General features: G+C 40.9%; 1 protein-coding gene across 1 annotated transcript; it reads left to right on the top strand.

Annotated features, from left to right (window-relative positions):
- The first annotated feature begins 498 nt into the window (after nucleotides 1-498).
- On the top strand, nucleotides 499-27,357 carry MTNR1B (melatonin receptor 1B). Its single transcript, XM_085065167.1, has 2 exons — nucleotides 499-782; nucleotides 22,228-27,357. The coding sequence occupies exons 1-2, from the start codon at nucleotides 566-568 to the stop codon at nucleotides 23,094-23,096; spliced, it is 1,086 nt and encodes a 361-aa protein (XP_084921293.1). The 5' UTR covers nucleotides 499-565; the 3' UTR covers nucleotides 23,097-27,357.
- The last annotated feature ends 332 nt before the right edge of the window (nucleotides 27,358-27,689 follow it).

The following is a 27,689-nucleotide window of genomic DNA, read 5'->3' as shown; positions in this document are numbered from 1 at the left end:
TGGCGGCGGCGAGCGGCGGGGGGAGCGCTGGCCTTGCGCTGCCGGGAACACCGCGGTCCGGGCGCGGGGCAGGGAAAACACAACCAGACCAATCCCCCAGAACCAATACACAAACAACCCCCAAACAAACATCCCCGCGGCGGATGTTCGCGGCTGAGCCCGGCGGCGGGAGCAGCACTTTGGGAGAGGGGCTTTTCCGCCACCCTCGCCTGTCCCCGCGGCTCTCCGGCCACGCAAGCCGTCACCGGGGCTGCCCGAGCGCGGCCGCCTCCGCTGCCCGCGGATGCTGCCCGCGGATGCTGCCCCCGCCCCGGCAGCCCCCGCCGCTCCCCGCTCCGCGCCGCCGCTCCCGCCCTCCCTCTCACGGCAGGCGGGGCCGTGCCCGCCCCCGGGCTTCCCCCACCGCCCGGGAAAGGGGAGGGGGCTCTGTCCCCGCCCCATCCCCGCCCCTCCCGGTGGAGCAGCGCCCGGCGCGCCCCTTAAAGCCGTTCCCGCCCGCCCGCGCGGTCAGTCCGCGGGGCCGCCGCCGGTCACCGCGGGGAGGCGCCGGGACGGGGTGGCCGCGATGCTGGAGAACGGCTCCCTGAGGAACTGCTGTGACCCGGGCGGGCGCGGCCGCCTCGGCTTGGCGGAGCGGGAGGCGGCGGCGGCGGGCGCCCCACGGCCCGCCTGGGTGGTGCCGGTGCTGTCCAGCGTGCTGATCTTCACCACCGTGGTTGACATCCTGGGCAACCTCCTGGTCATCCTCTCCGTCTTCAGGAACCGCAAGCTTCGGAACTCAGGTAAGGGCTTGACCCCCGCACCACCCTGCCCCGGCGGCGGCAGGGGTGGCGAGCGCCCGGCGTCCCGCGGGCACCCTGGTCCTCCCTTCCTGCTGTCCTGAACAGCCCGCTTGTCGAGTCCGGGCGGGCCGCCCGCTGGAGGTGGGGGACCAGAGCCCATGCTTGCCCTGTAGGGTGCGCAGGGACCCCTAGGCGCTCAGTCACCCTTCTCAGCGCACCTCCCCCGCGCTCCTCTCGAGCTCAGTCCTGCCCTCCGTCCGGGAATGCAGGTCGGTGAGTGCTTCCTAATGAGGCATTATGTGGTCTCTATGGAGCTCCCGAGGAGGGGAATCGGTGCCATCCGCTCAAAATACCGGAGACAAAAAGCGTGCCCAAAGCGGCCGGAGGAATGAAGGAGGAGCTTTTAAAACTTCCTCAAGAGTCCCAAAGATGCGGTGCTGTGCATGAGTGGAGAAGCGGCTCAGCCCGCTCTCTGGAGCCTGCATCAGAGTTCACAGTAGTCTTCCATGAAACAGTCTGTGTTCTTGTCTCCTCACGACATATCCTTCAACCAGAACGCAACAAATAAAGCGAGGTGTTTTCTTTGAATCGTGTCTATAGTTTCTCCTTGTGTGTGCCAGAACGTTGCTCTGCGGCTTTTACTTGCTAAACTTCCTGGCTCTCTCTCCTCATCTCTGCTGGGCTGGTTACACGTGTTTCAAACTACAAAACTCTGTAGTTAAGCACCGACTTCTCGGATTTGCCTCCTGGCCAGCTTCCCTGATTCGCGCACATCCCGCTGCGTGCGGATCCTACATCCCGCTGCGTGCGGATCCTACATCCCGCTCCGCCTCCCCCCGCCGATGGTGCTGCTTGTTCCCTGATGCGCAGAGCTGGGCACACCTGCACTCGGCTGGATGCTGGGTGTCGGTGCAAGATAAAGTGCTAGTCCCGGAATTGTGGTGTAGCTACTACAGTTCTCGCAGTGCCAAGCAGCTCCCGGAACTGCTCATTCCTTGGAGACTCGAGTGCCCTCGTTTTGCCATGCGCACGCAGCTCGGGGTAACCAAACTTTGGTGGGACCTGGCAGAAGTCCGATGCTCTACATCCCCCGCACTCGGAGCCAGCGGGCTCTGCCATCGGTCCTTTGTGTCAGCGGCTGCTCCCTTGCCACGGGGAAAGAGGGAGAGCTGAGGATTTGATTCCCCTGGGGGTGGAGGGCGGTGTTGGTTTGGGGTTTTTCAACCAGTGTCGCTTCCCAAGCGCTGTCGTGTCTCACGTGCGGTGACTACAGCTCCTGCTAACGGGGAGTAGGCGCTCGTTCGCCCTTGCTTTAAGCTAAATCGTTCTTAGGGTCAGAAGCACTTTATGGAGGGCTAAATCTTACGCTCCCCAATCGCTAACTGCAGGCGGGGGATGCCGGCAAGCCCCGTTTACCTGGGGCTGAGTGATCACACCCCACCGAGCAGCACCGAACTTGAGAACGTCTGGCAGGGTGGTTTGGCTGAGCCAGGGAAGTCGTGGGGAGGCAGCTCTGCTCCCTGTGCTTGGGCTGTCAGTCCCAGGGGACGAAGCCGGGAGAAGCAGTGCCATACCGAGGCCGGCAGTGCCGGCAGCCCCGCAGCCCTGCGTGCCCCGAGAGGGAGCGCGGCCGCCGAGCGGAGCTGAGCTGGGCTGGGCTGGGAGTCCCGCGGGACCCGCCGTGACTCACCGGCGCTCTCCCGGCCCCCTCGGAGTCGGGGGAAGGAGCGCTCCCGAGGGATTCACGCCTGGGCTCCGGGGGCAGGAAGAGCCCAGGGAACAGGCTCTCGCTGGGGAGGGCGGCCAGCCCGAGGCATCACATCACGTCCGGGGGGAGGAAGAGGGGGAACCTCTTATCTCTTCTGAAACGTTCCGTTCACCCGAACTACGGCAAAGGGGGGAGTGTTTGGACTCGAAGAGAGTGATGCCTGGAAGAATAAGTTTCAAGATACTGATCAAAGTACTCTGTGGCACCCTAGGACTCTTGGGGGGAAAAAACCCAACAAACCAAACAAACAAACGTCGTCGTCTCACCTAGTTCAAATACCTACTAATTGATCTTCTTCTAGGATCATCCTTAGGGTGATGTCACAGACCCTGTCCCAACGATCTCTTTATCTTTGATAAGTACTGTGAAGAATAGCAAGAAATTCCTTCTGCATAATCTTCATAAGGTTAAATACCTTTTCAATTGCCAGTTCTTAGTTTTACGTCAGGGAGAGATGGCTCTTGGAGGTGAAACTGAAAGGGAAAAGTTTGGTAAATGTCCACAGAAGTCTCTTCAGGTAAAATTTCTTGAGGAAGCAGAGTGGAACAGGACTGAAAATTGATGTGGGGGGAGTGATAGAGGGGATGGGAAAGTGGTGGAGAGCTAAGGCAGTATTGGGAGCCCTTAGCCACTGACAAGGAAAGAAGATGGAAAAGCAGGTGGACTTGCAGTTTTTCCTTCTGAGTAAACAAGAAATGACATATTTGTACTTGTGAAGGGAGTGAATCCAGTAGAGAGTGAAATGGTGAGGAAAAATGGCATGAAAAGAGTTAGACCTTGTCAGAGAAGAAAAATATTAAGTTGGGGGAATGGTAATGACAGGAGGACATCCAGATGATTGAAGGAAAAAGGAAGAGCTATAGCACCATGAGCACTGGGTTCCCTTTGAAGAAGTTAATGAAAGCTTTTTCTTGCATAAGAGGTTGGGACTTCAAATAAGTTGCAGTTGCATAAGGAATAAACTAACCAGCTCTACCCACTGTTGTAGGACAAGACGTAATCTTACCTTCAGAAAGCAAAACAGGACTTGAGCAGTTTTTCCCAAATTTATCAACACTGTTCTACCCCATAGACTTTACAAAGAGTTCTGATAACTGGAAACTACGTAATTATGCATCACTCTCCTTAAAATTAAAACATGATCATAAGTCTATTTTAATGCTGTTATATAATGGGAGGTGCAAGAATGGAGTGAAATAAAATGACCCATTAGCCTTTGGGCTGGTATATATTATGTTCAGCAGGAGAGAAATTAAGAATGGATAGGATTGGTGCTTCTAGACATTGCTCATTCATTCCTCAAACATGGGAATTTTGCTGGCCTTACAACACAATGATTGCTTCAGATCATGCAGAAGCCTCTTTCCCACGTTTAAATTTGGTTTTGGGGAAAATCAGTGAAGACTTTTCCAAGTAATGCATAGCATAATTGGTATGAATCAACATGCTTGTCTTACATAAATGCACCCAGTCTTTCTGTGAGAGGCTGAGCGACTTCTGATCTCTCAACATGATTTAATTTATAGAAATTAATGCTTTTATCAGTTTTAATTTGGGAGAAGAGTAATTTCATCTAACACACTACAAAATTAAATAAAACTTTGTATGTGGAAATAATTAAATTAAATTAGCTTGTCTTTCTATTTGAAATGTCAAATGTGTTTTGAATTTTCAAAAACAATTATTGATTTTGTGTGTCTTCAATTAAGCATGCCCAGTTGAAGGCAGCTTTTAAATTGCTGAACTTTTGGAGTGTTAAAGTTTACATGTGCTCAACAACCACTGCTGGATTATCAAGTGCCCTGAAGGTGCATCAAGTAAATCAAAACCACTAGATGCTTTTAAGAACTTTTAGGATACATTTGTATAGCCATAGCTATAAACATAACATTATGGGCTGGGATAAGAACCTGGTAGGATGCACTCCAGAAGATGGGAACTAGCAAGGCATCTCCCATAGGAGAGAGACAAAGCAAACCATTTATACTTCATTGGTCCTAAAGCCAGCATAAAATCAGTGATAAGTGACAATTAACTCAATATCATTGCAAAGAGTAATGAAGACTTGGGACCCTTTGACTTTTGGCAGAATATTAATATTAACCTTGATGCTTTGCCAAAGAATGCATTAGTGGAAAGTGGTATTTTTAGTGCATTTAGTCAGCCCTCCTCACCCTCTCCACTACTTTCTTTTCTATATATAACAGATAACACACCACAATAAGACTCTGATTTCAATTTGAATAGCAAGGTGCTGTTGCAACACAAATCAAAATTCATGTTTCTTTCACCTTTAAGAACATTGGTGTATTTGCATGTTTTGTTGTATCTAATATGTATGTGGCTCTAGAGATGAGCAATGCTTCTCATATATACATCTGTACAAAATAAAACAATCCTGCATGTAGAATTATAATTTTGGTACTTACCTGTCTACTAAATAAACATATTCAGCATAGGTAAGTCTTGTAGTCTTTTTCCATGCTCTTTCCCTTTCCGTAGCCTTCACATCTCTGTGATGTAGCTGAAGGTAAGTTATCTCCATTGTTAAATGCTGTTTTCAGTTATTCTTCATCTCTTTGGCAACACCAGTTCTCTTTCCCTCCTTTATTCCACCCCTATTGTTATTCCTGGAGTAGAGAATAGTTGTCTCCTGTGTTGGAATTCATCTCTTACAAATCTACAGTGGAGAAACCTGTTTCTGAAACCACTTGGCAAAATTGTCTTTCAATATAAACACTGATGCTGACAAGAACATATTTTGATGGGCAGAGCATGAGATCCCACTCTGATGGTTTCAGCTTTTGTACTCTTGACTTTTTGAACCCTGGATCCATGGAATTCTTAGCTCTGGGATTGTGTGTGCTTGGCTTTCATATTCTCTCTCACATTCAGCTTAAAGGTGCTCAGTGCTAAGAAATTGATGGGAACATAGCTTCAACATTCACAAAAGTTCATTGAACCCAACACTTAAAATAAAGTTCTTCTATCTCTTACCATGATTTGAACTTGTTTTTACTTTAACTTCGTGATTATTAGTTGCTAACTTGGAGCGGATATTTTTATTTGTAGAATCACAATTGTCATTTAATTTGAATGGATCATTTCTCCACCTGTTGAGAACTTTTGTGCAATATTAATGGAGAGTAAACACATATTTACCTCTCAATCTTTTTTTTCTCCATAGTAAACAAGTCAAATGCTTTTCATTTCCTCTAAGTAGCTGGGCTCTTCATTTCCCTGTTTCTTTTAGGCCTTTCAGATCACTTATCCAAACTAAATTAATCTGTCTTAAACAGAAAACTGACCTGTTCACTGTAATGCAGGTGAAGTACCACCAATCCCTTCAAGAAAATATTGACATTATATTCTGTTCTCTCCTTTCCTGGATGGACAAAATGGACCTGGTATGCCTTGAAGCCCATTTTCCTTTTATGTGGTAGCATCATAAGATGACTTTTCTTGGTGCAATCATTTGCTGATGCAGCTCTTTTCTTTTGTTACACAATTATTCCTTCAGTACCTGACCTCATACCTCATGTTATTATACTCTATCCACTTTCTGCTCCTTTAGTCCTCAAGCAAAAAGGATGTTGACATTTCCCTGTATCAGTGTAGGCTCTCAACTTTGTATTAGCACAAAATTTCGTTAGTTCTCTTTGTGTTTTGTGACATAATACTTCTGAAACAGGCAAAATTAGTTCAATGTAGGTTATCTCCCTCTGGTCCAACAATTTTCTTTTATCATCGTCCAGGCAGTGGTAGCAACAGACTGTGAGTGGTACCCTGGTGATTCCAAGGCTAGATTCATTTAGAGCAACCTCCCAGGTCCAGAAAGTCCAAGTCCAGTTTTTATTAAATAAAGATGATCAAATTAGTTGGTAAAGCCACTTTGTATAAGCTCACATTGACTTTTATTCCATTTGTCTGTATCTGCATCTTTAATTTTCCTATCCTTCCAAGTTTTTCTCTCCAGCCTTGCCTACAATTTAGATGAGATTAAGAGCCCAAAGGTTTCTTGATTCATTCTTCATTTTCAACAATTTCCCATCTTGAGCACAGGTGCCATGTCAGGACATACTCCATGGTAGACAAATGAATCTTCCAGAGGTGGCAACACTGTTTTACTGTTCTCCCAGCTCCCTGACTAATTGCTTTTCTGACTTACTGCGAGCACCATTCATGCAAAAAGAAACAGCATTTGTGCAGCACCATAGCAAAGGAGGAGGAAATGGGTAGTAAAGTGTGAGAGCACCACAGCTGCAAGTGAGTCATGGCAACCCTGCTCTTTGGGATGCATGTGGGAGCCAAGCTCTGAGAGAAATCAAATCGCTCAAGCCTGAGAGAAATCTGCACTTCCCTACTGGCACTGAGGACTAGAGAACATTTCAGCCCCTTTTTACAGGTCCCACATGTAGCTCTCAGTACTTTCAGAATGCAACACTATCTCTGAGATAACAGATGTTAAAAAATTCCTGCCATCAAGTGTATTCAATTGCTCTGAAATTTTTGCTTTATTGTAGATATGCTAATTCCTCCTTCCTGCCTTGTCCCCAAGATCACCATTATTGTCCTTATTAAAAGATCTGGCAAAATCTTTCTTCAGACCAGAAGCCATTTTAACTTGATTTCCAGGGTCCCCCTCCCCCAGTAACTTGTCTTTCCTTTTCTCTTTTGTTACTGCGCTGAAAGGGCATTTTAGTCATTTTAGAAGTCTTTGCAAAGTCAATGAAGTTTAAAGGGTTTGTCAGTTCCCATTTTATCCATTTTTGCTCTCTCTAGCAGTTTTCTTTGGTGGACATATTTTTTCCTTTTACTTCTAGCCTCATTTATTGCCGCCTATCCTTACTAAGACAACTTCTTCTCCATCTAGATCCGGAACCTTTTCTTATATTTTTTCCTTCTTTTGGATGCAAGTTACAGAGAATATTTTTGTACCTTTAATATGAAGAAATGCCAACCTTCCTCCACATTCAAGTCCCTAAGCTCCTCAATACAGCTGATTTCACTTTTCTAATTAGCTTCTTTTATTTATCATAATGTGCAAGCCCCCTTCTTAGTTATGTCTGTTTTGTTTATTCTTCCATTTAATTTAACCAAAATAATCCCATCTGCTTTCAATACAACCTTATTTTCTATGACAGGCTCTTCAGGGATGTCTTTGTTCTTTATGAAAACAAAGGCTGCAGTATATTGGCAAATAGACTCTGAATTGAAGAAATCTTCTGGGTGTATGTCCAGAACTCAGATGCTATTTCTGTGCTTATTTTCCCCTTTACATATGAGGACCTTCAGTGTCTTGTTGTTAAATTAGTTCCATTAGTATTTTCCTACTAAAAGAGAGGCATTCTCATCCTACTGCAGGTTTCTGCATTCTTCCCTGTACATTGTCTTTACAACTCTTCCCCAATGTAATTTTGGCCCTAACCAGGATATTCTCTCTCTCTCTCTCAATCTCTCAATCTCTCTCCATTTCCCCTTCTTTTATGAAGACAATAGAACTTTCAGTTAGTATTTCTCTTCTCTGACCACTGGTGTAATTCCATTCTAACCGAATTGTTTCCATGAAGTTTTATTTTTATTTCTTACTGGGTTTGGATCCCCTATTTTATTGTATAGGTTCCTGGCATCCTTTAGCTGACTCTACTGCTTTTTATATTACCACTCCAATTGAACTCCACAATGTTTGAGCTCCTATTTTCTATATTTGTTGCCACCACCTTCCTGAAGCCAAAATTCCCTTACCCTGGGTGTTAAATGAAGAAACTGGATGATTTCTTGTCAAGCTCTCTTCCCATCTCTCAAGTTCTTTTTATTCATTCTGCCAGCTTGGATTGCAAGCTGGTATCCCATATGCTTAGGTGAAATCTGTCCGTGAAGATGTGAAACCTCCTCTCAGAAAGTACCTCCAACTGATCAATACTCCAAATCTTTCTATATAACTTCTAGAACTATTCAGTCATGTGCTTGTGACTCATCTCATACTTCTAATTATGCTTCTATTCTCTTCTTGGAGAGGAAACAGAGTAAGTTCATCACCAATTCCATCCTCTTTTCTGTGAGACTTGGTTCAAACAGTAACCAAATGAGAAAATAAGACTTCAAAGTTACCTATGAAATAGAAACTCCAAACTTTGTTAACCTGTAAATAAGTCCAAAAATAGAAGAGCAAAGTGAAAAGCCAGTATTATTAATTTGCAAAATTACTTTAACAAAGGAAGAATCCTTCAGCAAAAGGAGGTAAATCTTGCAGGTAGATTTAGAAAAAGTGAAAAGTGGAAACCAAAGATTGTTCTAGATGAGAAAAAATCTAAAGTATACAGAATTTTGAAGTATTTCAGCAATAGAAAGTTTGTAAGGTAATTATGAGCCTAAAGGGATTGAAAGAAGTATTTAGGAGTACAGAAACATCATAAGATAGAAAAATAACTTCTCTATCAATCTGCATCACAGGGAATTCTGTTTGGGGTAAAACTGTAACCTGAGGCAGGTTATCCTGCAGCCATAAAGTATTTTTTTTTCCTCCTTTGAAGCATTTGGCAATACTATATAAGATGACTGCTCTAAATTATCATTTACTTTTATCTTGTAGAATAAGTATTCAGTTTATTGATAAGAGAATAGGAAGTTTATTGCCAATATCAGCACCAAGATACTTTTATTTTAGAATACAATACTAAGTCCTATTCCAATCTAGTAAGTGGATCTATTGGTGTATTTGTCTTTAGAGGAAATAGAATGATAAGCATTTAGTTGAGCTGCAGAAGTATGTTTCCTTGAACCTGTAAAGAAGAATCTAGGAGTATATTTATGTTGTGTATTTCATTTGGCACAAGTCCACTCTACCCATGTTTCAAGGAAAGGAAAACCAAAGGATGCTGTTAGTGCCATGCTTTGCCAGCAGCACTGTACTCAGGCTCTCCACAGGGCCAAGTCTAACACAGATGCACCAGTTTTTTTTAAACCCAGAGTATGAATAAGTTTCCCTTCATCTCCTTGAAATAACCAATGCAAACATACTCTAAGGTACAGGAAATTAGAAGGAGCTCTTCGCAGCTGTATTATGGCAGTTCCAATGTGTCTTAGGAGCACTCCCTTTCCTGCCAGCTCTCTGCTGGACTCTGGACTGACATTCCTTTTGCAAGATTCACTGACTGCATGAGGAATGACCTCTCTGCAGTAAAGCTCTATTCTTGGATGGACCAGCAGAAGCAATTCAAGGATTCATGGTGCTCTTTGGCACAATCGGCCAAAGAGCTAAGAGACCAAACCTTCCCACAGAGAGCTAGGACAGCTCATTTCAAAAGAATAACTTTTCATCTATTCTTAGCAGATATATATTCACCAGGTGACTTGAGTTATTATGTTGAGGATGTTATAGGAGGCTACACTCATTCCATTAAATGGGTGACAACGTGTTCTCTGCCTCTAGGAGTAAATTCTACTCCTACTCCAATTCAGATCTATTATGAGTACCACTACCTTCATATGCTTCAGATTTTAGCTTCTTAGAAGTTATCCTTTACTAGCACATATTGGTACCTTGACATAGACTGTCAGGTACATCGCCCTGTTCCCAAGAATACATATGAAAACAGCTATGTTATGCTAGGCTGAGAAAAAAAAACAACCTTTTGTTCTTCATTTGCCAAAAAGAAGTAATGCTATGGCAATTTCCATCTTCCTAATAATCAATCTGACCAGTTGTTCTGCTTTTTAATCTTCCACCGTGCTATAGGCATAAAACAGATCTCCTTGACAGTAAAAGCCAACAGAAACATGTCTAAATCACTGTGGGAGCAGTGTGGTGTGTCCTCTGTAACAACAGTAGCTGCTTTGGAATCTTCTGGTTTACTTTCAATCTCCATACTGATAAGGTCTGACCTATATCAGGAAGTCAGCATTTTCCTGACATTTCAGCTGCATATGGGATAGTTATGTCTTGACATGAAAACATAACAACAGCTAAAACACATTCACCTAATGACTAGAATCTTGATCATTGGGACTTCTTTTTTAATTATTTATTAATTATAGAGGTATTTGATTGCACTGTTTAAGAAATGCTGCTTAAATTATGTCTGCAGAAAAAACATAACCTTTGACAGAGTTACTAATTTTTTCAGCTGTTTTTTATGGACTTGGATCAGTTTCAATGTTTAAATACCTCGTGAATATTATTAATAATTTATATGATACTTCCATAAATATTGTCATCTTTCTGCTATAGAACAACATCTGCTTACCTGTTGGTTTAGGTTGTCATATTTGCACAACGTAGGCAACAATTGTTGTCAGAAGATATCACATGCAGCTACTGGAGCTGAGAGTCTGACTAACAGGAAAAATATCCACTTGGTACATCAGCCTTGCAAATATAATTATGTTAACTAATTGTAAGTTTAGAAGTAGCAGCAAATCATAAAATTTATCACTGCAATGAAGACAGGAATGTCTATGATCTGCTCCAATACTGCCTGAAATTCTCAGCATCCTCTCATTCTAAAGCCAGTTCCATTTTGCCAAATAATTCAAGTATACACAGCATTTCACTTGACTTTGTATAGGGAAAAGAAGCTTTTGTGAGATGGCTGTCACAAATGAATATATGTAATAATAATCAACCTAGGTATTTTTATGCCCTATTTTTTATTCAAGTAAAAATAACCCACATAGTTTAATGAAAAAAGCATCTAATCAAGATGCTCATTCTGTGCAGATCCTGTCCATGGTGAAGTTCATTGGAGTTGAAATTTTTAGGACATTTTAAAAATTTTCATAGAAGTAGTCAACTCTATTCAGGTTTTTTACTGACAAATAAAAAGCTGTTATATTAAAACATGCTGCTTTTCTTCAAGACCAGTAAAGAAATGCAAGTGCATAGTCACTACATGCCAACTGGGAGTTATCCCATCCCTCCTTTCTGTGAACTGCACTTATGGTTCTTAAAACTTTTGGGAATATATTAAAGAGACTAAACATTCCGACCAGCTTGTTTGAAATCAGTTGTTTCTCACTGGAATACACAGGGTATAATTTTTGGATTTTTACAGAGGAAAAAAAATATTTTATTAATAAGGGACTGGTATCTTTGTATGCCTTTGTCTTTCTATGTTGGAAGTCATGACAGAAAGAATATTTAAAATTCAGACTTCCCTGCCACAAGTCAGATAGTACACCAGTATGTTCCAGGTGTTTTACTGGCATAAAATATAGTGTCAGAAAGTGAGTGCTGGGCTGTGGAAATTTAGAGCACTCCTACTCAAGGACAAAAAGTCTCCCTGTGATATTTTTAAAGTGACTGCAAAAGTACTTATTAGATTAACAGGTGGGGTTAGAGCCCATGGACAAAAGATTACTTTCTGAATCAGTTTTCATGCTAAGCAAGATATTCCTTTCTTCTTTTTATTCTTCCTTTTGCAGTCATTAGAAGCACAATGTGTAAAATGTTAATCAGATGTTGAGGCAGGCCTTGTAGAAAGATGGTTTAACCATACTGATTTGCCTAGAAAAAATTATGTACTGGTAGGTGGGTTGAAAGAGTTTATAAGATTTTACCTATAAGATAATGGTCCTGGGTATGAAACAGCAACTACACAATCCAGAGTCCAGTTGCAGTGTTGGACATCTGCTGTTTCAAAGTAGAGGAAAAATTAATTAATTTGAGGTCATGCAATTATGCCTCTATTTAGATAACCTGAAAACAACATAAACCTCTTTAGTCACCCTTATGAAACACCTGGTAGGCTAGGACCATAAAGACTGTAAACTTTCTATACAGCCAGCTTCCTGGTTATATATGAAGCAAGAATATCTGCTCTGCTCACGGAGAGCAAATAAAATAGTGAGGTATGTGACCTGCAAACACAATGTTCTGACATAGTATACATAAAAGTGATTTCCATTTGAGCCTGATTTAGTAAAAATTACATTGGTTTGGTCCAGTTTGCAAGTGTATTCACGCAGTAAAAGAGGTGTGTCTCAGTACATTAGGCAGACAGAAAGCACCCACAGCTCTCTCTCTGGACCCCAGGCCACCAGGGCACTCACTGGGGAATCAGCTAGAACAGACACAAGGTTCCAGTCTGAAGGGCTGGTTGCAGTCAGTTCAAAGTGCTCAAAGGTCATCAAAGTAGCATGTGGAACAGGATTCTGCCACCTGGGTAAGCTGAACCTAGTATGTGACTATCTACATAAGGAGGAACATTCTAGCCTTGCTACAGCCAGTGGGAATTGCTTTCCAAACATAATTTTGCTAGGAGCTGGTGCCTCCTGCCTCTTTTTGTGCAGCCCTTACCACACCCAACACTCCAACTCCTGGAGTTCTGTACCTTTACCTGTCTGTATATTTACTGGTCTGAAAATGTTTCTTGGTCCAAGTTCTCTGTTTGGCTCAGACCATTACGTTCTGTCAAAGATTGCTCAGTTCTACTTTCATGAGGAATCTAAAGGCAGAAGGATAAGGAAAACAAAGCCCATCTACTCTAATCTGCACTGGGGCCTCTTCTTCTGACCAAGCAAGTTTAGCTCACTGTTAATGACCATGTCTGGTCTCTGCATGCATATTAACAGGGATGATCTTAGGTTCCCTCTGCTATTTATTAGATCAAGTAGACCCCTCATGTGTAGCAAAATTGACAGCATCTTCCCTCTATTCCCTAGTGAAAACAGTAAATATCCTGCATACTCATTCTTCACTGGAACAGGTGACCCTGAGAGGTTGTTGAGTCTCTGTGGCTGTAGACAGAGCAAGGCTGACCGGACATGGCCCTGAATAAATCACTATAGTTTATCCCTCTTTAAATGGGAGGGTTGGCCTAGAGGAGCTCCAAACTTCAATTCCAGCTTCCATGATTCTGTGGCTATATTGGTTGCACGCCTATCACCCCTCGTTTACCTATCTCACCAATATCATGACTCACAGGCCCAGCCACAGCAAGTTTTTGTCTTGTCATTTTTCAAGGCTTCTACTGGCTCTCAGAAAAGACCTTGATTCAGCAAATGATCATTACACACTTTGTCTGTATTGAGTTGGAACACAAAGCAGCTAATGCTTCAGAAGAGAATACACAATCATCTTCTGTAAAAGCATTTTATTTATTCATCTGTTCACATGCTGTTTACAAACCTATGAGTATCATTATAAGATGAATCATGTCACTGTACTTTGCTTTAAGACCTTGTTTCCAAAAGAAGCAGATGGCAGAGACTGACAACAGCTTCTGAAGACATTCATCTCCCTATGCATGTACAGTGATGAGGCCTTCCAAAAGCTCAGAACAAAAAGGGTAAGACTTTTCCTTACTGAAAGGTTATAATGGCAATTTTCATCAAGTATCATCTATTTTCTTCATTGGTGAAACAGGAAACAAGAGAAGAAAAGAAGATCATAACAAGGGGACTCCATAGGGTACTAGAAGCATTGGCACCTTGTCAGCAGAAGTGTTTTCCATATTAGATGTTCCCATGTACTCACTGCAGGGCATCAGATCCTATTTTATAAAAATCCAGGATCCTCCACCATGTCTGGGAGTTGAACACAGGACACCTAAAAGTACATAGCAGCAATAATGGGCTTAGATTTCCTTTCTTTTTGCAGATGGAACCAGTTGACATGTACATACTTCACACACATTCGTCTCTGTAGCTGTCACATGCTGCAAGTCCTTCACCTGCAGCCCTACAGAGCAGCAGAGCAAAACACTGTGGAAATTGCCACTTGCATGATTTTGGTTCTGTAAGTGGAGATCCCAACATTTACACTGGTCAAAAAGTTCTGTTCTGTTTAAAATGGTCTACAGCGCAAAACTACCTTATCATGGCTAATCAAATCTCTTGGCTAACTGGGGCTGAGTGTGTCCCATAGTCTCCAATAGTCCCCAATTTTATTCACTTCATATACCAGCCTGATAGCCTGAGTATTTTCAGTAATATCTCAAGCCTTATATTTTAGAATAGAATTATTTAATGTCTGAGATTTGTTGGCTTCTTGTTTTTTTTTTTTTTATTCAACTGATCCGCAAACAAATATTAATAAAACACATACTGAACATCTTAACAAACCAAACATGGGTTTAGTTTGAACAAAATTATTTTCATTTTTCAATTTCCTGTCCTCCTTTCTAAAAGAAGGTGGAAGTAAAGTTATTCTAAGGACTTGAGCAATGTTTTGTTGCAGTTCAGACTAAAGACAGTAGCAAAGACAAAAGTAATAATGAAGGTGATGACATGAACTAGCCTTTCACACAATATAAATTAATATCTCTCACAGCATAATAAAATTTTGTGCAGAGTTTTTAGAAGTGAAATATCCTTCATTTGTTTGCTTCCACACTTCAGTCTTTTATAGTCGATCTGGAACATGTTATAGGGTAGGGTTTTTGTTTGTTTCTTTAACAAAGTGACATCCTATAAAATGCTACATATTCCACCTTTTATTCTATGACATGCAATATAGTGCTGAGACGCCGAAAAAAGTTATTAAAAATTATAGGTTGCTCAGCTCTTTATAGGATCTAACTAGATTGCACCTGTTGTATTTCACAGCTTTTCACATTTGCCCCTTTGTCAGCAGTAAATGAGTTTTCATACTTGCAGTTGTACAAGTAGGTTTCCTATTCTTTCTTGGTTGAAGCAATCAACAGCTGTGATTACTTCAAGAGAAGAAAATTAAGCTGATATGTACTGGCAGATACAGAAAACACGACTTCTTTCATGAACCAGTGAAAAAACCCAGTCTGTTTTTGTTGTTATTTAGCGATTGTGCTCAGCAAGAGGAGATTCTGAGGCTGGGCTGCCACTGGTGCCCATGGTGCTCAGCCCTCAGACTGAATGTCTTGGCTTCACACTCCACGTGAAAAGCAACAGTACCCTAGAGAGACACCTGAACTGAAAAAGGGATATTTTAAACTGAAGAGGGTAGACTTAGATTAGATATTAGTAAGAGATTCTTTACTGTGAGGGTGGTGAGGCACTGGCACAGGTTGCCCAGAGAAGCTGGGGATGCTCCATCCCTGCACGTGTTCAAGGTCGGGCTGGATGGAGCTCTGAGCAACCAGATCCAGTGGAAGATGTCCCTGCCCATAGCAGGGGGGTTGGAGCTGGATGATACCTAAGGTCCCTTCCAACCATTCCATGACACTATGAGTCTATGATGCTCTCAGCAACAACATGGGCCTTTTCCATCCTAGACTATCCTGAAGGCAGAGCCTGACTTCAGTGTTAGGGCATGGATATAAGGGATCTTCTCCCCTGAGCCTGCTGCAAAATGCAGCTCAGTTTCAGAAGGCTGGACACACAGAACAAGGCATAGCTAGACACATACACTGTCTTTACCTGTAGATGGAAGCAAGCACTGAGGAGAAAAGGAGAACAGAGCAACCCGGTATGATATTTATGTATTCTTACAACTTGTGATTCCTTACAGCTCAGAGGATTTCCCAGACCTAGTATGGTATGTCCGTTTAGTAGCCTTCAAACAATGTCTGTTACAAGTACTTTTCCAGCTTCCCTTGAACACAAGTAAAATTTTTACATCTGCAAAATCTGTTAAGGATTTACTACCTAGTGCAGCAACCACCCTCTTTTGTTTGCTTTTAATACAACTAGCTCTAGCTCTTCTATTGGCTCCATCCCTCAGTATCAGTATGCCACTATGGTGGCACTATCTGGGAGAAGAAAGCTGGACCAGTGCTGCCACTTTTCCCAGAGTATGCCTAACAGAGGTGATATTATCTAAGAGAGAAAAGCCAGAGCAGGGCTCATGAATCTGGAGTGTTCTTCCTAATCAGTGCTGTGGAGAGTTCCTGCACCTATCTCAGTTTCCCAGCTGTTAAATCATGAGAAGGATTTAATTTTTTTTTTAATGAGCATACTGATAAAGAGCACTCTATAATACAAGTGATAACCTGTGTATTCTGATTCTAGGCTGAAATTCTTGAACATAACCTAGAAAGAGACAAGCACGCTAACCCCAGAAGAGCAGAAGGGCTGGTGAGTAGGGCACTCTCTGGGGACTATGGGAGACACAAGCTCAACTCTTTTTCAAAGAAGGGCTCTTCTACATGGAAGTGTCCTCACCACTAGGCAACAGTGAAATTTCTAGTAGTAGAGCCTGTCTTGCCTCTTCTGCTTCCCCTTTTCTTTCTCAAAATACCCAGTACTGGAAAAGTTCCTGCAATCTCAGAAAGTATCAGAAGCCCAGAAAAGTATTTATCGCCCCGTAAAGCTAGTATCTGATCAGGGATCAACGTTTCGCTTGGGAAGGAGCAGCCTCGGGGGTTTTCCCCCTGCCCTGCTCGGTGATGCAATGTGCTGTCTCTGCTGTGGCTACCGCACTAGGTGGCAACAGAGAGTCACCACCGTCCCCTCCGGCACCCGAGGAAGCCACAGGCGAGCAAAACTGTGCACCCAGGGGTTACAAACATCAGAACATCAGGCCTTTTGGCTAAACTTTAAACAGCACTGCACTTTTGCACCTGTAGTCTATTAGGAAACTCAAAGCAGCAAACTCACAGCAAGGAGTGATGTTCCCATATTTAACCAGAGGAAGAAGAAGAGTGAGCATGCAGGAAAAATAGGTTTTGGTTTGAGTTAATACCTAGCTGCCAAGCATGCCAAAATCATGATCCCAAAAACAACAGTGCATCTTAGGTACGTCTCTTCAGTAAATCTGTGCCGACACCTGGGAGCTCTGCCTAATAAGCCTAAAATTCAGCTCCTGCTAATGTAGCTTCCAGTACTAACTCGTAGTTGCAGATGTAGGGCCAAGAACACAGGTCTGTTCCAATTCAGGAGTCTCCAAGTCACTAAGCCACAATCTCAAGGTCCTTTTTACATGCTAAATTTCTGTTCTTGTAAGTCCTGCATTCTTCTTGGGGCCAGTCCTGTTTGATATCTTTATCAGTGACAAGGGGATCAAGGGCACCCTCTGGCAGTTTGCAGATGACACCAAGCTGGGTGGGAGTGTTGATCTGCTGGAGGGCAGAAAGGCTCTGCAAAAGGAGCTGGACAGGCTGGATTGATGGACTGAAGCCAATTGTAGGAGGTTCAATGTTGGGGTGGATAATACCACCTCAGGAACTGCTGGTTCCACCCCTCCTCCCCCTCCACGTTAGTTCAAGAAGGCCAAATGCTGAGTCCTGCGGGCTCAGGACAGGAACTGCGGGCAGACCTACAGGTGTGGGCAGGGGCTGGGAAGCTGCCCAGTGGAAAAGGCCCTGGGGGTGCTGGACATCAGTGGTTGAACATGAGCCAGTGTGTACCCAGGGGGCCAAGAAGGCCAATGGCATCCTGGCCTGGCTCAGCAATAGTGTGGCCAGCAGGACCAGGGCAGTGGCTGTCCCCATGTACTTGGCACTGGTGAATCTTGTGTTCAGTTCTGGGCCCTCACTACAACAAAAACATTGAGGTGCTGGAGTGTGTCCAGAGAAGGGCAACAGAGCTGGGGAAGGAGGCAGCTGAGGGAGCTGGGGGTGTTTAACCTGGAGAAAAGTAGGTTCAGGAGACAACTTATTGTTCTCTAAAACTACCTGAAAGGAGGCTGTAGCCAGGTGGGGGTTTGTCTCTTCTCCCAAGTAACAAGTGAAGGGACAAGAGTAAAATAGACTCAAGTTGCACCAAGGCAAGTTTAGGTTGAATATCAGGAAAAATTTCTTCATTGAAAGGGTTGTCAAGCACTGGAACAGGCTGCCCAGGGAAGTGGTGGAATCACCATCCCTGGAGGTATTTAAAAGAGGTGTAGATGTAGTACTGAGGAATGTGGGTTCGTGGTGGCTTTGGCAGTGCTGGGTTAACAGCTGGACTTAATGATCTTGAAGGTCCTTTACAATCTGAATGATTTTATGATTCTGCTCCCAGTGATGGCTTTTTCTTTGTACATAGGATAATTATAGTCACCAACTATTCTAAACCATTTCATAGAACGCACATTTCCTAAAAAAGAAATAACCTGGATGTTCCATAAACCAAAGACCAGCTTTGATTCATTGTTTATGCTCTATTTTTTGCTAGAATCTCTAAAATATGCTGGTCTAGTGGAAATATATTACCTGTCCATTTCCCTTATATCAAAGTCTGCAGTCTACCTCACTAATATCTGAAATCATGAAATATAACTACAAAAGAGCATATCACAGCTTTAAAACTGTCATATTCAAAGAAAACAAACACCCATCTGGCATTTGTTTGGAGCATCATGTTACACCTTCTGTTAACAACGCACTGTTGAACATTATACCAAATTAACATGTCTCAGTAAATCAAAGCTTACCCTAGATCTTGGCTTGTAGTGTCACAGGGAATTCAAATGTCAGTGTGTGAAAGACTTAATTTTCTGCTCCACCTGCTGTTGGTGCCATAGATCGAAGAGGGTGATGTCTGTAGGCAACTTGTTAAACAAATGTGTAACAACCAAAACACCACCTAAAAAAACCCCAAACAACACCATCATACATAATGAAGCTTTTTTGCCAGTTTAAAACCAGAGAGAGAACAAAAACCTTTCAGAAATAGTTGCTGATTGCAATTGCTTTTGGTTTTGGTAGAGACATTAAAAGTCAGTTGTCTTTTCAGAAGGCAGATGCTCAGCCCTTAAAAGTTTTGGCCTTACCAAAAATTTTGTTCCGTGGGTAAATTCCTACAGCCTGAAATCATATCAGGATTACAGTTGTCTTTCTCTTGGTAGTTGTAGTAAGTAAACCAAAATGCAGGACTGCTTCATGAAATATCAATCTAGTTCTGTTTCACCCAAAGTCAATATCAGAACTTAATTTCTTTTTTATGCATACAAGTATCAATGTTTAAAACAGCACAGATGTGGACCTTTTTTAATACCTGGCAAGACATTTTGCTTTTAGTATCTACTGCTTGTAATTAGGGGTCTCTCCATTCCAGTGAATAAATTGTTTTCTTACAAATGAATATACTTCTCTCTCTTATGAAACTGAACTCTAGGAACAAAGTCCGTTGAGTAAATTCCAGAAGTAATGATAATAATTCAAGCTAGATGAAAATTATGTGCTTTCTATTTTGTTACATGCAGAAAAAGGTTAAGTCTTTAGTTATATTATGAATGTATTTTAGGTCACTCTAAAAGCTGTGTGTTAGGTGTATCAAGGAGCATTTACTTTCCCCAAGCACATAAAAGGTGTCTAAGACCTTTGATTTCTCAAAATATTGATTATTTATGTTTTATGAAGTAGGAAAGTTTCTCTCTACTTCTGTAGATTATTCATTGCAGTAATACAACATTAAACTTAATTCTGCAGTCATCCACAAAGACAGAAAAATACCATTGGACCTTACTTTGCAGTGCACAGTGGGAACATTCAACTCTGTAAACAGCCATAGAAGTGACAAATCACCTGAAGCCTTTATAGATATTGGACCATTTTTCTTCTGAGTGGTAAACTAGTAAATTAAGTTTTTGACAAGTTTCTTGCTAACTCTATTTATTCATTGCACCTGGAATTTTCAAGAAGTCTTAAACTGCACAAAGAACTTTGAAAATATCTTGCTAAATGTACTTTACAGTAAATTTCCAAATATGATCGAAAGAGCTGAATGCCCACTCTATTTCAACTGAACAATTACATTTTAGGTAGAAGCTGATGCTGGGAGGCCTTAGAGTTTAGATTAATCTTAGTGCACACACTCAAGACTAAATTCTCTCTTTCTCCAAAAGGCATTCTAAAACAGAAAAAAAGAGTCTTTTTTCCTTCCTTCTTTCCTTCCTTTCTTTCTTCCAACTTATGACTTCTGACTTCTCTGTCTTCTAATGTGAGATACAGTGATGGAAAAACAAAAGAGAAATTCTTGTTGCCACGATGTAAGTACATTCTGATAAAGATGCCCCTGTTCTTCCATTAATTTTGTCTTTTGTCCTATTTACCATATGGCTAGAAGAGGCCTTCACAGTCATCTCATCCTTCCTGTACAAAGGGATCAGCTTTATCTAGGCCAGTGCTGACAAATACGTATTTTATGTTTTCTTACAACCTTCAATGGCACTCAAAGCAATGTGTTCCCACACTTCCTTCTTCTTGCCATTAAAATCTGTTTTTCAGTGTCTACCGTGGAACTTCCTTGTTGTGACTGACGCTTGCTTGGATTCACAACAATCACGGGAAGGAGTTACATCCTTCTTGTTTTGCTTATTTGAAGTTATCAATCATCTCCCTAGTTTGTTCAATCTTTCCTCACAAGTCATAAAGCTGCAGCTATGGAGACACTTGTGTAGGTTTTTAAAATAGATTAAGCAGGCTACTAAATCTCTAACAAGGAACCATCTAAAATAATTTGCGTACCAGTCATGAGATGAGCCATGTTTCTGAGGATACAGATGGATAATCCTGCTTTCCATTCAGTTCACTCACTGTTGTGCAAACTCTGATGAGCATTGTTGTCCCCTAAAGTGTATGGGAGAAAGATAGCTCCCCATTCCTTAATTCAGGAACCTACAGACATAAAGCAGGTGGAGAAAACAGAGTAGAGGTGAAATTCTGTCTTTTTTGACGAGTATATTTCTACATGGTTTTTGCTTTTATGACTGCCAGTTAATACCATTCTTAAAATGACATGGAGAACTGCTTTTTTAGTTGAGGACTAGTAAGCTCAGAATTTGTAGAATGGAGTATCCAACCACTCTTTAAAAAAAAAAAAATTATGTTCCCTGCACAATTTTTAAAATTGCTTGCATATTTTGCATATCAGTTCATGCTGTGAAGGACTTTCAGAAAAAAAAGTGTGCAAGCCATATACAAAACCATACAAACCACATACACTTTATGCTACCTAAATGCCAAGAATTTGAAGTTAATACTTCTGTCTTCTAGAATGAAGTTCCTAAAGAACACTTTTTCAGGAATAGAGTTTACTATCTCACTATTTTATAAAAATATCCTTAGACACAATGTCCAGAAATTTCAAACTGATGAGAAGGACACTGCTTAAGGAGAGACAATAGGACTCAACCATATCACCTATATTCCCTTAATATAATCAGCAGAAACTTTCTCTTGCATGCATGGAAGGGGTTTTTTTTTGTATAATTAAATATGCCTTTCTGCAGTGTGGTGAAGGCAATTCACTTTTCTTTAGTCAATCCAGTGAGAACATAACTGCAGTATGGGTAGGCCATTTATGCGGAATATATCTATACAACAGAGTATTGTGTAGCAATTTGGAGCATACATAAAACACTATATCCTTCCAATAGCTATGGACCTAGTCTTCATATATCCTTCTCCCTGATACCTGTCAAGCCCGTTAGCATTCCAGTGATAGGTTAGAATGGCATAATGGCTTACCTACCTGGCACAATTTAGACTTTTCTTCTTTTTCATTTTATGCAATCCAGCTGTGGAGTTAGCTACACCTAAACTCAACATGTGCTTGTGTAACAGCTCACTGATGGCTATGTTTATTAAAAATAAGAAGAGCAAGGAGGATATCATCCAGTCACCAACAGATTTGAAACATCATGCTCCTACAGATATTTCCATGGTGTTCTAAGTTATGTTGTACAATTATTTCCCTACTGGTCCTATATACCTGCTGCTTGCTGACATCATCAATAATTTAGCATTGCAGCTATCCAAAATAATGTAACATTTTTCTTCTTGTTCCCAGCTATGCTTGCTTTCAGACTTACGCCTATGTATTTTTCTTTCCTTCCAGGTAATGCATTTGTGGTGAGCCTAGCTGTGGCTGATCTGGTGGTGGCCTTGTATCCATATCCACTGGTGCTCTTAGCTATTTTCCACAATGGATGGACGCTGGGTGAAACACACTGTAAAGCGAGTGGCTTCGTGATGGGACTAAGTGTAATAGGCTCCATTTTCAACATCACTGCAATTGCAATAAACAGATATTGCTATATATGTCATAGTTTTGCCTATGACAAAGTCTACAGCTGTTGGAACACAATGCTGTATGTCTCCTTAGTCTGGATATTAACAGTAGTTGCAACTGTGCCAAATTTTTTTGTTGGCTCTTTGAAGTATGATCCACGCATCTATTCATGCACGTTTGTCCAGACTGCAAGTTCCTACTATACAATAGCTGTTGTGGTCATTCACTTCATTGTCCCTATCACCATCGTCAGCTTCTGCTACCTTAGAATTTGGGTTTTAGTGCTGCAAGTTAGAAGACGAGTCAAGTCAGAAACAAAGCCAAGATTGAAGCCAAGTGACTTCAGAAACTTTCTCACCATGTTTGTTGTTTTTGTGATTTTTGCCTTTTGCTGGGCACCTCTAAACTTCATTGGACTGGCTGTAGCCATTGATCCTACAGAAATGGCACCAAAAGTTCCTGAATGGCTATTCATTATAAGCTACTTAATGGCCTATTTCAACAGCTGCCTTAATGCAATAATATATGGTCTTCTTAACCAGAATTTTCGGAATGAATATAAACGAATTTTAATGTCACTGTGGATGCCAAGGCTTTTCTTCCAGGACACATCCAAAGGAGGAACAGATGGCCAGAAGAGCAAGCCTTCTCCTGCTTTAAATAATAATAACCAAATGAAAACTGACACCTTGTAAATGTGTAATAGTCAATGCAAGAGTTTGTCATGGAGAAAACCAAGATCATAGTTGTAATGTGCTGGTCATTCCTCCTTACTTTTGGGGACTTTTCATTCGGATCACCCTTTATGACTGGAATACTGTCTTCATAGTAAAGCACATTGCTCACGTTTAGTGATTTATACAAGATATCAATGGAAAATGTGTTTCAGAATTAAAGCAGCAGGTGGGTGCAAGCTGTTTTAGTTCTGAGAGCTGAATCCTGCTTCCAGACATATGAATGAAGTATTTTTTTACTTCAGCGGGAGTTTTACGCTCTTTATACCAGATCAGGATTCATTTCTTAGAAGATGTAGTGAAGGTACTTGTCTATGTGTACAGCACCTCATTAAGGCTGTGGAGTGGTTTTTTCGTCCCTTCTGTATCTGAACAGAGGGGGAGACAGACACTCTATTTTCCACACCTAAGCCAAACATTACATTTCTGTGCATGTACTGGTGACATGTAATAGTGTTTTTGCATCAAATTTGTAAACTGGAGATAAGAATATTTGTGAAAAAGCAAATATTAATATTAGAGACTTTCCTCACAGGTTTTTCATACTTACAAACATTGAGAATGGGAATACAGTGCATCTACTCTGTTCATCTTTTGTGGTCAATTTTATGGTAGTTAATGTAGTACAACTGATTGATTTCTTACAGATTTACTTTAAACAATATTGTTCCTTCAGAAAAGATTGAATTTTCATTGAACCTCATTTATTTACCTAAATACATATATATATATATATAAAATGTCATTTGATGCACTTTAGCACACCTTACACATTCGCAACAGGCTGGAAATTATAGCATGTGATCATCTGGAGTGGCAGCTGGACACTAGACAGGATATCCTAAATCATCTCAAATGACAATAGACCAAAAGACCCTTTTGACTATAATGGTAGCTGATATACTTGACTTGCACATCTACATCTAATCTCGAACAAAACCTACTGCTGGTGTCTAACCTAAGGCAACCTTCACGGTTCCGTGTAGTGGAGATGTGTTTCCTTCAATCTGTGATGATCAACACACATCCAAGGATAAGATTAATTGCCTTGTGGAGGTGCTGGTCTACTTTCATTGACTTTAGAAGCAGCTTTGATTACTAGTACAAATATCTAATTTTGGATAGATAGAGAGGGCTTGATCTTGCCTAATTTGGGATTAATCCAGTGTAGATGTTTGAACACAATGCATTTTCTAAATACCCACAGTAGTCCATAGAGTTCTAGGAAATTATTCCTTTTCTCCTGAAACAGACATCTTTATTGGTCAGGGGAGCTGATCAAGAGAACTCAGTGACTGTACCTTCACTGACTGGAACAGAGATCAGGCTGCTCACACACACACATTTCAGGCAAAGACAGGTGATCTTAATTCCATAAATGGTGTACCTACACTTCGTATTTGTGCAGTTCACAAAATAATAACATTCTTTTCCATCTTATTTTTAAACTCAGCCTAATTCAAACTGGATTTCTGCTTTTCCAGGTAACACATTGTAACAGTGAGTGTGCAGACCAGATTACAACTTGGGTTATACTCAAGAGCATTGTAGTAATTTACACAATGTGGTTGTACTATCTCTAAATCAAACTAGGGATCTGGGTGCAAACACACAGTAAATGAGCTTATTTTATCATTAGACTTGAAATGCACATTTCTCTTAGCATTTCTTAGCAGTGCTGTTCAGGGTAGAGGAGCTAGGTCTCTGGTAAATCCATGTCAGGTATTGAAATGGGACAATGAGGAATTCAGGTTGCTATTACATTCCAGTTTGGGTTTCCTGACCTGGCTATTATGAAAAATACTTCTGTAGTAATACTAATTTGTACAGAAAATATACTGCTTCTGAAGCCATAAAGGTGTATTAAACATCACCCTTATGTTGCTAGAGTGATAGAAAAGCATCAAAGAACCACAGTATTTTAAATGTCCTATTTGCTTGCCAAAAGCCTATGTAAAGTACAGCAACGTAACAAATGTGATTATTATTTTAGCTGCTTTCATGTCCTTCACATGATTTCTGATAATCTCAGAAGATCAGTATCCTAGGACTCATACAGTAGTATGCTGATAAGAAGTTGAAAACTTTGTGCATAGGGGTAATAAAGAGATGGGACAAATATAACCTGGTGGCAGAAAATAAAAATATTGTGGCTAAAAGTAGAAATCATTAATAAGTAGATTTTACCTGAAACATAATTTTGTAAGTCTGAAACAATTTCGATATGTATTGTCTTTCTTTGTGGCTCCCACAGCAAAATACAGAACACAAAATCAATATACATGTATATCTACATGTAAAATTTCCCCCACAGTAAATAAGAAATTTCAAGAGTCTCTAAAACTGTTAGGAAAGGATACCAAATTTGATTCCCTCACAATCCTGCTTTCTTTGACTTCCCTCACTACTCAAAATTGTGACTGGAAAGTCAAAATTTGTTGCCTGACTTATAGATGAATAATTATTAGAAGTAAATCGACGGACCTTGGTTTATCAATTGCTGGAATGAGTCAGAATAGAGTCCAAAAATTATTGGTTTAGCTCTGTAAAATAAATTTAAATGTTGAAACCATTTCCTTGGCCATAAAAATGAACTGCTATCACTCTCAATACTCATGAGGCAAAGAAATTAATATAAAGTAATTTTGCAAATTAAATCTGCCCTTAAAAAATTAAATATCACTTTAAGAATCCTTGTTCTAATATGTTCCCAGCTATCCTAAATGAAGCCCACACAAGTAACTTAATAGAATCACAGAGTAATGGAATGGCCTGGGTTGGACGAGACTATAAAGATCATCTAGTTTCAACTGCTCTGAACTAGTCAGGGACTTTCCACTAGACCACATTGCTCAAAGCCCCATCCAGCCTGGCCCTGAACACTTCCAGGAATGGAGCATCCACAACTTCTCCAGGCAACCCATGCCAGTGTTACACCACTGTCACAGAGAGAAGTGTTCCAAGATTGTATCCTTCCTGACAAGTGATGGAAAACGTTTGGAACAGTGCTAAATTATTAGGTGGGGGTTTTACCACCCCAGCATTACCTGAAAGGGACTCTGCACTGCATGGTGGTTGCTAAGCCAGTGGAGCTATTATTGTGTCAGGTACTGCCACTTGTTGAGTCCTGATGTATGGACAATAACTAATGCCTGTTAAAATAAGTTTTATACCACGTATTACTACAAAGCATTGCATTTGAGTTGACGTGGAAATCAATCAAATCCATAAAATTTAAATTTTCCTGTAAGTCAATCCAATGCATTAAAATTATATTAATTTAGATGACTAAATGCAGCTCTCAATGGTGAAAAGTGTTTGTGTAGTAATGTATATTTCTACCTACATCAGAGGCCTTAAATTAATTTTGTCCCTTTTCTTACTTTAAGTCAAAATCCCATTTTCCCTCAAGCTAAGTTTGAAGGAAAACTTTATAAATGCACCAAATGTCAAGAGAGGTGATATGATTATAGCATTATTTGAAAGTATAGTCAGGAAGAACATATCAGCTCTGAAAAGATTTTTGAGGAAATTATTACTTTTGTTATAAGAAAGTATTTACACCAGCATATCTGATATAGGCACTTTAAGAAAAAAGAGGAAAAATGTCAGGTAGACCCTGTGTCCTGCACAAAGTAACTAGTGAAGGAAAAACTAGGGCCTCAGGGACAAAGTCTGTTTCCAGAAAATGTGGAGTGTTTTCAAACTTTTCGTGTTATCTTGACTAAAAAGTGTTGTATTTTCTATTAATTAAAAGAAGTAAATGTATTCCAGAATTGTTCTTACAGTAGAACTCTGATTAGAAAAAAGCTTACCCTCACATAGATGGGTGAAGACCACTTGTAAATTCTGTTTCAGTAAAGAGAGAAGTGGAGATGTGGTAAAGTCTAAATGAGACTGGAACAATGCATTAGTCTTATCCTGCCTCTCTGTGCAAGTGAAAATGTCACTCTCAAGGAAGAATTTAAACTAAACCTACAGTCCTATTACTGTTGATTTTGATGAGATTTCTCACCAAATTATTGACTGAATGGAATAATTCTGCCTGGCTCATTCTCAGAGGCAGAAATGCATTTCTGTCTCTCCACTTCTTCCTTTAAGAACATACCTAGATAAAAATTATTGCTTTCATTTCCCAATTGTATTTTAATGAATTGCACAAGTCTGATAATTTGCCAATGAATAAATATATATGGAAGATTGTATATATTTCTTAACACAATTTTGGTCATCTGAACAATTTGTTGCACTTAAGGATGTTTACAGATTTAATGGAAAATGAGGAAGACAATTTATTTTCAGTCATCTATTGATATGTTGCTACTTTTACTGGATCTTGCACATCATTATTATCTATAATAATAAATCAATATTTTACCTCAAGTTACAATGAGCATGCAGTGAGACAACTATGAATGTCAGCTGCAGAACACACAATTGATTCCTGTTCATTGTCTTGTTAGCAACACCTCCAGCTGACTAGTAAGATTACTTTTTCATATAATATTCTATAGTCATAAATATTTTTGTGGCATAGAATTGCTCTGGGTTAAA

The sequence above is a fragment of the Lichenostomus cassidix genome, chromosome 1, assembly GCF_008360975.1.
Source record: "Lichenostomus cassidix isolate B80296 chromosome 1, HeHo_3.0, whole genome shotgun sequence".
NCBI classification, from domain to species: domain Eukaryota; kingdom Metazoa; phylum Chordata; class Aves; order Passeriformes; family Meliphagidae; genus Lichenostomus; species Lichenostomus cassidix.
This window is presented reverse-complemented; position numbering and strand designations above follow the sequence as displayed.

What these genes read in the sequence shown, in the direction of transcription:
- MTNR1B (XM_085065167.1), top strand. Translation starts at nt 566, where the DNA reads ATGCTGGAGAACGGCTCCCTGAGGAACTGCTGTGACCCGGGCGGGCGC. An exon ending in CCGCAAGCTTCGGAACTCAG is followed by an intron (nt 783 to 22,227) that starts GTAAGGGCTTGA and finishes CTTTCCTTCCAG; the next exon opens with GTAATGCATTTGTGGTGAGC.